Source organism: Lolium perenne, chromosome 7, assembly GCF_019359855.2.
Source record: "Lolium perenne isolate Kyuss_39 chromosome 7, Kyuss_2.0, whole genome shotgun sequence".
Classification (NCBI taxonomy): domain Eukaryota; kingdom Viridiplantae; phylum Streptophyta; class Magnoliopsida; order Poales; family Poaceae; genus Lolium; species Lolium perenne.
Window position 1 is genome coordinate 233896034 of NC_067250.2, and position 10570 is coordinate 233906603.

At 45.4% G+C, this 10570-nt stretch overlaps 1 protein-coding gene across 1 annotated transcript; it reads left to right on the forward strand.

Annotated features, from left to right (window-relative positions):
• The first annotated feature begins 1259 nt into the window (after positions 1 to 1259).
• LOC127313958 (4-hydroxybenzoate geranyltransferase 2-like) lies at positions 1260 to 4516 on the forward strand. Its single transcript, XM_051344433.2, has 8 exons — positions 1260 to 1752; positions 2532 to 2667; positions 3071 to 3198; positions 3457 to 3526; positions 3607 to 3756; positions 3839 to 3974; positions 4056 to 4152; positions 4265 to 4516. The coding sequence occupies exons 1-8, from the start codon at positions 1349 to 1351 to the stop codon at positions 4332 to 4334; spliced, it is 1191 nt and encodes a 396-aa protein (XP_051200393.1). The 5' UTR covers positions 1260 to 1348; the 3' UTR covers positions 4335 to 4516.
• Positions 4517 to 10570: the final 6054 nt, after the last annotated feature.

Consider the following 10570-nt stretch of genomic DNA (forward strand, 5'->3'; position numbering starts at 1 on the left):
GACCTGACGGCGAGCAGTTTCCCTATCTGCCTCGCTCCGTTGGAAACCTCTGCCCAAATCATGTTCGACTGCCCCTTCGCGCTACGGTTTTGGGCTGCCATGGGTGGTCAACCTAACCCTGCCCTCCCCGTGGCCTAGGCTGCTCGGTGTGCTCTGTCGCCATCCGCGCCACCGACCACTGCTGCAACTCTCCGCCTCCTCTGCCTTTGGCACTTGTGGAAGCACAGGAACGAGCTCGTCTTCGAGAAGCTCCCTCCCTCCCATTCGCTGTTGCGCAAGCGCTACAGGGATGATGCCGCTCTCTGGCATGCAAGGCTACCTCTGGAGCATCGCGTTGATGTCGATTTGTGGCCCACTTATCTTCTCCCTGAACGGACGTAGTTGTGGCTCCTCTTTGTTGTATTATGCCCTCGAGCTCGCCCCCTCTCTGCGTTGGGCGATGTCTCCCTCTCCCCTTGTAACTTGCTGTCAAACAAAAACGGGGTTTCACCCGATCTCACGATGAAATGAAAAATTCAGGCGAGAGCTTTTCGCTCTCCCTGATGAACTGTAAAAAAAAGAGTATATACTCTACGTACACTATACTCATGGTACATACATATACTTCCTCGGTGAAAAATATAAGCATCTCCAACAGCCGCGCTAAATCTTGGCGCTGTAAAAGCACTTTGCAGCGCGCTCTATCCATGTTTTGCGCGTAAGGACATATTCACCTCCAGCAGAAGCTCTATCCAGAGCTGTATTTTGGAGCTGTAAAAATCTGTAGTTGTTTCTGCGCGCAACGTTATACCGTGCGCTCTTTCCGGCGCGGTACATATAGCGCACGATATAGCGCTTTTTCCCTAAGTTGTATTTTACAGCGCCGAATAGAGCACCTGTTGGAGCATTATTTTGCGCCCGCGCTCTAAACCAGCCACTTTTTTGATACATCGCTGGATAGAGTGTCTGTTGGAGATGCTCTAAGATATTTTAGTCCTTCTATATGTTCACTCAATTTTGCTTGTATCTAGTCATGCCTGGAAAAAACTGGCTCCTACTTTTCGCACTGCCTCCGAAGTCCGACCAGCGACCGCGGAGCTTTAGCTGCCTACAAGGTTAAATGGGACATATGCATTGCATGGCAGGCACAACCGGTCCGCAGACGGAAATTAGTCGCCGGCGGCTAGCGTGCGCGCGCCCTATATTAATTAGGATTATGCCAGAAGTACGTAATAGTCACCCGGCCGGCGGCTAGCGCGCGCCCTATAAATATCCTGCTTTCATTTGCTTCGTTAGCTTAAGATTCAGATTTACACACATATCATTCCGTGGTGCCAAACCCCCGTACACGAAGGACCTAAACACGGCCATGGCCCTCCTCAGCGTCAGCCACCACACAGGCGTCCTCTCACTACATCGACAGGGTCCTTCTCCCCGCCAGCTTTCTGCACGATCACAGGCGATCTCGACCTCCTCCCAGGCCATGGCCGTCCTCCGCCAGAGCCAGCACAGAGGCGTCCTCCCACTACGTCGACATGGTCCTTCTCCCCGTCAGCTTCTTGCACGATCGCAAACGATCTCGGCCCCCTATCAGTCCACGGAGGAAGACGAGAAGACCGAGGAAGACAAGAAGACGGAGGAAGACAAGAAGGACAGCAGCCCCCCGCCGGTGTCGTGGGTGGAGAGGTCACTTGAGGCGGCGCTCCCGTACGCGAGGCTCGCTCGTCTGGAGAAGCCCATCGGCAGCTGGCTCCTCGCTTGGCCATGCATGTGGTATGCTTACTACTACTCCCTCCATTCACATGCATATAACTTGCGATCGATGTTCTAGCTTGTTAATACTACCTCCGTGCACCCCCTTGCCACTATGTATCAGCTGTGTTATTGTGCCTCATCAACATCAAAACAAGGACACCAAACCTGTGGCTAAAACACCTAGATCACGCAAAAACAAGGCGCGCAACGTGCCCCAAATCAAGAGAGGGAGCCGACATTACTGCTGCCGCCAACCATATCCCTTAAACCTCAGTGACAAGAGTTGATCCTTGGGGTTCTCCACCGCAAATTCACAAGTCAGTCAGCCACCCGCACCGCGCACAACAAATCGGGCCCCACAGCGCCAACTTCGTGTGGGCTTATCCTATCATAGGTTACTGGCGACCGCTATGAGGTGGAGTGGGCGGATGTGGTGGTATCTGGGGCTCCTGTCACAGCTTGTGTCGCCCTGTGAAGGGAGCCAATTGATTCTTTTTGTGTTCTCACTATCCGATATAAGTTCTAGAACATCACTTCTTAAAATACATTGATGATTGCTCTCGCTAATTGTTTGGTTGCACTTTCATACACATGCAAGAGAGCCCGCCGTCATTTTTACATTACCAAGTAACAACAGAAATCTTCTATATGGTTCATAACTAAAAACATGGCACCATAAATGGTTTGTTAAAGCTTCATAGGAGACATTATTAATGCATTTTGGTATTTTTTTCTTATATTTAGTCCAAACATATTTCAGTGTTGTTTGAAAAGCTCCTATGACCTTTGCATTGTAGGTCAATAACAATGGCGGCAATGCCGGGGACGCTTCCTAACTTTAAACTGCTCGCACTCTTAGGATTTGTATGTATCCCCATGAGGGGGGCCGCTTGCACAGTCAATGATTATATCGACCGTGACTTTGACAAAAAGGTTATTTTTTTTATATCTTCTTTATAGTTTCATCTAGTTGCATACAACACCCTTCAGAATTTCCTTGTTATGGAAAATACATTGAAGTTTTTTCGAACCATGGATACATACAAGGATCAAATGTCATATGTCATGCTAAATATGATAAATAGTATATTAAACAAACAACTTAGTTAAACCACATAGATAGAAAGTATGCTAAGCAAGGTCCCAAAATATTGGATATATTTTCTGGAGATGCAAGCATGTCACTATTAAGGTACCTTCTACCCTAATTATTTTTAAAAGTAAACTAAATTTTTATATATATATATTTATATATATATAATGGTCTCTCAGTTGCATTACTTATTTTCAAAGTGGCTCAAGCAAGGAAATGATGATGGACATGTTCCTCTTGTAGGTTGAGCGCACCAAAAACAGGCCTCTTGCATCAGGCGTAGTAACTCCTACTCAAGGATTATACTTCCTCGGATTTCAACTACTACTAGGACTGGGTTTGGGTTTTCTTCTCCAACTGAACAACTTAAGGTAATATCTTTTTTTTGCTCTTGCGAGTGGAATGAAATCTATCTATTCCGGATGCTCCAAACTCCAACCTTAGAAACTATCTACCATATGGCATTGTGTGCAAATCATATAACGAATCCCTACAAGTCTAATGTATCTCTGTTGATCCATTTTGACATACTAATTTCCACAAAATCCAACAGATGATAGTTTGCCAGATATATTTTGCTTGTATCATTATACAGTATCACCTCTAAATTTGTCTCATTTCCTATGTAGCCGTGTTCTTGGGCTCATTTGGCTTCCATTGGTGTCTTCATATCCCCTAATGAAGAGGCTCACATTTTGGGTAAGTGATAAGGTTGTATTAATGTAATCTTGCTTACAGAGAGTGATCACTTAAGTTACTTCCAATGAAATTTTTAACAGCCTCAGGCATATCTCGGATTGTCGTTCAACTGGGGAGCTTTATTAGGATGGGCTGCTATTAAAGATAGTTTGGAGCCCACTGTCCTCCTTCCAATGTATATTGCTGGGATATGTTGGACATTGGTGTACGATACCATATATGCACACCAGGTATTCTTTCATATCAAAATTGAGCAAACACATCTTATTAGGTTGACATAGTATCTTATCATCGTATCATAATGCATGCCAGGACAAAAAAGATGACCTCAAAATAGGAGTTAAGTCCACAGCCATAAGGTTCGGAGATTCAACCAAGCAGTGGATTAGTGCCTTTGGTACTGCAACTATTGGCGGTTTAGCACTTAGTGGCTATAATGCTGGACTGGGTTAGTGATCATTATCAGAATTACATTAATTGTATTCTTAAGTAACATTTATTGACTTCTTATATTAATCATGTTCCACAGCTTGGCCATACTACCCTTTTCTAGCAGCTGCAGCTGCACATTTGGCATGGCAGATTTCAACTGTTGACTTAACTGATAGCGCAGATTGCAACAGGAAGTATGATTTTCTAAATTTAAATCATTATGATTTAGAACAAATAATATGATCATTTGTTTCTTACACCTCTATCATGTTTTTGACCTGATTAAGTTGCCTCCTTACTATGCAGATTTGTCTCAAATAAGTGGTTTGGAGCCTTGGTATTCAGTGCGATATTTTTCGGTCGACTTGTAGCATGATCGATACATCAGGCATGATGTGACACTATGACTTCCATATAGGATTTTATACATTTTTGTGACTGCCCAAGAATGAGAGACAATTTGTGATCTGCTAAGTGCAGTGTACTCCAAAATGAACATTTCAAAGTTCACCATTTAATAACATCGGAGTAAATAAGATTTGGAAAAGTTACGGACAATTTGGCTATCGACTTCTCCCCGGACACTACTACACTGTAGAGATTTTCGGGCACTTCAAACTACCCCAATAGGTTGGCAAAGTGCCTCTAGTTACTTTTAGAGACACTTTGAAAAGTTCCCCAGATGCTTGTGTCTCTAAATGAAATAGGGTACTTCCTTCAAATTGGCCCAAAGCCAATTAAAGGGAACTTTGAGATGTGCCGCTACAGAGTTTTAGGGGCACTTTTGAGATGTGCCTCTAAATACATTTAGGAAGTAGAGAGATATACAAATATATTTAGAAAGATATACTTTGCGTCGGGCCATCTAAAGTGCCCAAATTGTGAGCAGTACCTTGGTGAAATCTGAATGAGATAGTACTTCCATTAGAGAAAAATCCATTGTTTCGCCGAAGGTTCCGTGGAATGAAATAAGTGATCCACTAGTTCCTCATCACATAATGCCCAAATCTTCTTACCATAGCACACTCCAGCAAAGAGTGCTTCCAAGAATCAACGGCTCCACACAAAATGGACCTTGATGTTGTAGCCATATTACGATGATGGAGAAGATCAACTGTCGGTAGAGATTGTTCTGCCAAACGGCATAAGAGAACATTCAATTTAGAGAGAACCTGCACCTTCCACATCTTGGCCCAACACTTGGACTCGAGTTCTGAATTTGGGCCACCTGCAACTCAACCAAGCCTCTCGTTGATGTTTACTATCAACTATCATCCTACACTACAAGAAAACCCCCTCTACAACAACACATTTATGTGAATGCCCATATAGACGTTGCTAGGGCCTATACCAACGGATAAAAATGTGTTGTGTTTTTGAGTGTTGCAAGGGTATAATGCAACGTATATACACGCGTTGGTAACCAGTGGTCTAGGCGTTGCAAATAGCTACAGAATACAAGCAACAAGAGCATGCGTTGGTAGAGGAATCCTATACAAAATTCTATTTCATAAAATATTATTTTATGGAATAGATATGGTTTGATTGCTCCGGACGATGCTAATTATTTTTCTCACCAATAGAACAAAGTTCATATGAGGCATACCACAACACACATAAGTCGTAGGATATGAATGCATTGCATCACAAATATTCTATCTTTATTATTGAAATACCATTTGATATACAGAAGTTATATGAAGAGGACATAATATAGAATTTTGCACAAAATATGATATTCTACCTAGTCCTACAGATATTCTTCATTAAAGGCCATTCCATACACGAAAATTATCTGAATGGTAGAAAATTTACATCTTGCATCAAAATGATATTCTACCTAGTCTTATACTATATGTTCTTTCTGATATTTGGCTCTCACATATCCAGAGCAGATATCCAAATAGCATGTCTTGCTGATTTATGAGACCTGCAAATATAAATTTCGTGTTCAATATTAATGTCAAAAAGAGAGTAAAGGTTATAGTGAATTCTACCAAGTACTTGCTGAAACTTTTGTAGGTATGCTCATCATGTGGCATGCCAAAGCTAAGTCATCACGCAATATACTTTTTCAATCTTGTGCATTTTATGTGGCTCATAAGACCTGCATGTCACAGTGGTTATAGCACATATAAAATACAGATTAAATCAAGATAAGAAATCATCATGACAGGGTGTTGAATCCATGAAACTTAAAATCAAAATTCTTTAATTAATTAGATTTTCTATTTAATGGCATATCAATATTAATAACTTACTGATTCATAGATTGGAAAATAAAAGTATCACAAAGCAGAACTGGACTTGATATAAATGGCAAAAAGGGAGGAACTAATACCTACAGGTTGTCGTGCTGCTGGTTGTTGTTGCTGATGCGCTCCTGCTTGCACTGTGTGCTGCAGCATCTCGTGCCGGTGCTGCTGCCACCGACAGCGGCGTTGCCTCGATCTGCCTCAAGCGCCATCACACATGTCTAGCCTGACAAACAGGAGTTTCCCAAGGTCAAAAACATTGAATAAATTAAGATGCATATATTAACAACAGTATACAATTTTGGTAAAAGAGTACTTACAGTATTGGTGGTCTGATCGGTGCACTAAAAATATTAAGAGACAAAGACATGTGAGCTACAGTACTTAAATATAGGTTAGGCTGAATAGATTTCCGGGGAAATTAAGCCTTAGAGCATCCCAGCCGTTGGGCTCTCCACGCCCAAATCCGGCACTAAATTATGTAAGTTTTGGCCTGGGGAGCCCATTTTTTCAGCGGCGAGCCCAGGATGGATGTAAGTTTTTGACAAAATATGACGAATTCAGACAAAATTAGGCGAAACTCAGTCAAACATAAGCGAAATTTAATGATATTTAACATAGATATGCGAGTTCGTACATAAGTAGGCCGAATTCGTACATGCAAACTAAAACTTAAACTAAAAGCGGCCTTCTACATGCCGAAATGGCGGTAGAAGGCCCTGTAGTTGCCGCCGTCGTCGTCGTCGCTGGAGTTGCCGGCGTCCTGGGGAGGTGGCGCCTCGTACCAGCGGCTCGAACCCTGGCCAGGGCCGCCGGCGCGTGGCGGCGTCGGCCGGTAGAGGTCGTCGTCGTTGCTCTCCTCGAACTTGACCAGCTCGACGGGCCTGGACGGGGCGTTCCTTGCCGAGGCGGCGAGTCACCGCGCGACGGCTAGGTCCAGCATCCGCCGCTGGTGCTCCGCCTCCTGGCCCTCCCAGTCCCGCCTGGACCACTCCAGCGCGGCGTCCATGGGCAGTGTGTTGTCGGCGGGCACCAGGTCTTGCAGCGACCTGGCAATCGCCTCCTCCATTGCGGCATCCTCCGCGCGCTTTGCCTCCTCCTCGGCGAGCTGGTTGGCGGCGGAGGTGGCGGCGGCCTCCTTCGCGGTCTTCCTCTTTCGCCCGCGCGATGGAGAAGCCGGCGCCGGCTGGTCACGGATAACGAGGGTGCCGCTGCTGCGCCCTCGTGTCGGCGTCGGAGACGTCGGCTCCTGCTTGACGGGGTAGAGTGGAGACACCGGCTCCTGCTTGACGGGGTAGCGCGGGGCCGATCCGCCGGACCGAGTGGCGGATCTGGATCCTGACGAGGAGGAGGACGTCGCCATCCTCCTCGGCGTCCAGGAACTACCGTGTCGACGCAACACGGTAGCCGCCTCCATCGGAGGCATCCCCAGAACTGGGGAGTTCCCATCCTCGATGTGCGCGAGCACATTGGCGAGGGTGCAGTTAGGCGCGCTCCACCACCGGCGGCGGCCGGCGGTGTTGTTCCTTGCCGGAGGAGGAGGGCCGTCATATGCAGCGAGCTCGCGCTCGTACCTGCGCCGGAAGAAGTCGCTCCACGAGTCATAGTTGTCGGGGAAGAAGCGCGGATCCGCGCGCTGCTCGTCACTGAGAGTGACGAGCACCGCCTCGATCTCCCCCGCGAGGGCAGCCCGAGTCATCGGCGGGGGCGGGATCTGGACGCCGCCCGCGCTGAGTCACCACCCTCCCGGCGTGCGGAAATCCGGCGGCGCCGGGTAGCCCGCCATGTGGAGAAGCCGGCCCTCCCATTGGTGGAGAGAACGGCGGCCGGAGCCATTGTTGGCCGCGCCGTCGTTCGCCATTGTTTGTTCGCCTCTAGGTCTCACTCGGGGTTGGGGAAGATTGGAGAAGATTGAGCATAGTGAGCGTGGTGAATGCAGCCATGCGTGGTGGTTCTGCGATAAATAGAGGATGACCCGCGTGAAACCGAGGCGACGGCCACTAGTAGAAAAAAAGACCTTCCATCCCAACCCATTAGTCCCCAAATACTTTGACCCGGAACTAATGGGGTCTTTAGTCCCGGTTCTGCTGGTGAACCGAGACTAATGCTCACCAACCAGGATTAAATGGCTATGGTGGGCCGCCGGTCGGCGCATGCCTCTTTAGTCCCGGTTGGTATTACCAACCGGGACTAACGGGTACCCTTTAGTCCCGGGTGGTGTCCCCAACCGGGATTAAAGGTTTATTCTGGTTTTTGGCTCCCCACGCACCTCCACCCACTGGATCGCCTTTTTTAGCACCGTAAAATACAAAAAAAAAATGATAGAAAATTCAAAATATAATTTTTTTTCAGATTCTTGTATGTTATGCAACCTAGTATTAGGGAAAATTAACAAATTTGAATTTTCACTTTTTTTTTGCAAAAAAAACTTGAAAGATGGTAAAACCGCATTAACTTTTGCATACGATGTCGAAAAAAAACGTATAATATATCAAAATCATTGTGGGAAAAAGTTACATCCGAATTCACTCGGGATTACCCGGTCAGCCAAATTTTAGATTCTGAAAATTCCAAATGAAAATATGAAAGCAGGAAGATTTTTTCACCCAATTTTTAGATTTTCAAATTTTTAGGTTTTAGGATTGGCAAAAAAAATATTTAATTAATTAAAAAAATTAGAAAAGTACAAATTAAAAAGTTAATGTTTATTTATTTATTCAAGATTATTATTACATTATTACTTTTGTTTATTAAAAAAATTATTTGAAATTCAAACAATAAAGAAATGTGACATTGACCAACATGTTAATAGGATTGATATGATACTAGTATCACATACATGCGCGCGAAGCATTTGGATGTGGGACGGAATGGAACTCGGAAGTTAAGCGTGCTAGTGCTAGAGTAGTGTGAGGATGGGTGACCGAGCGGGAAGTTTGACCACGAGTAACACGAGTCAGTAATTTTATTAGAGATAAGTGTAGTTAGAGATAGAAACTAAACTATGAAAATAACTGAAATAACAGAAATTCTGAAAATATAGAAAAAAATGGAGTGAAAAAAATTACATTTTTTTATTTGAAAAATTCACCTGGGGAGACATTTTCGCCCCGACGCATAGAATCCAGCACCGGGACTAAAGGGGGGGGGGCCTTTAGTCGCGACCCTTTAGTCCCGGTTGCACAACCGGGACTAAAGCCAGTTGTGACCCGGGACTAAGCGTGCTAGCGCTAGAGTAGTGGGAGGATGGGTGACCGAGCGGGAAGTTTGACCACGAGTAACACGAGTCAGTAATTTGATTAGAGATAAGTGTAGTTAGAGATAGAGACTAAACTATGAAAATAACTGAAATAACAGAAATTCTGAAAATATAGAAAAATATGGAGTGAAAAAAATTAGAATTTTTTTTTGAAAAATTCACCTGGGGAGACATTTTCGCCCCGTCGCATAGAATCCAGCACCGGGACTAAAGGGGGAGCCTTTAGTCACGACCCTTTAGTCCCGATTGCACAACCGGGACTAAAGCCAGTTGTGACCCGGGACTAAAGGCCCTTTTTCTACTAGTGGGCATTAACTCGTCGCGTGGAACCGACGTGTCCGACGAAGATTGACCGGCAGCAGCCTTTTTCAGCGTGCGGAAGACGATGCAATGAGGACGACGATCGTTCTCTCTCGCCGACAATTTGGAGCCACCATCCACGCGGGAAACTTTCTCGGCGGTTCCCGCGCTTTTCTCTCGTCCGGATCCCCCGAGCGCTCCCCGGGGGGGGGGGGGGGGGGCGGGGATGGCCTGGGATCTCCGGACGGATGAAAGGCCTAATTCGGATGAAATCGAGGAGCCGGGGGCGCGAGTGAGCCGTTTTCATCCATCCGGATGAAAAAAGGCATCCTGAGGCCTCGTCGGGGAGACGGCTGGAGATGCTCTCACAGAATATACACTATTTATAATATTGCGCTTGAGCCAGCATGAGAGGTGTGAAGCGGCTCTGCACTTCTATAAAAGGGAAATAGGTACTTTAAATCCAAAATGCAATGAATTACGTTCTTTTATTTCTTTCTGCAGAGTGATGTGGCCTCCTCCATTTCTCTCTAAGTGATGATGTGACGCATCTAACAATGTCGAGTTGTTAGCATAGAATCACCACTTTTCCTTGCTAAATATCGATTTTGGTACTAGTTTGTGTTTCGGGAGCAAAAACTACCGCATTTTGACTAGATTTTTGCAAAAAACACTAATTATACATTGATTCTGAATTGACACAGAAACTGATAACTGGGTCCTACTTATCATACCCAATTTGCAGATGTGGACTTGGTTCTGCCTGTCAGCCCAATTAAAAACGTCAATATATTTGAA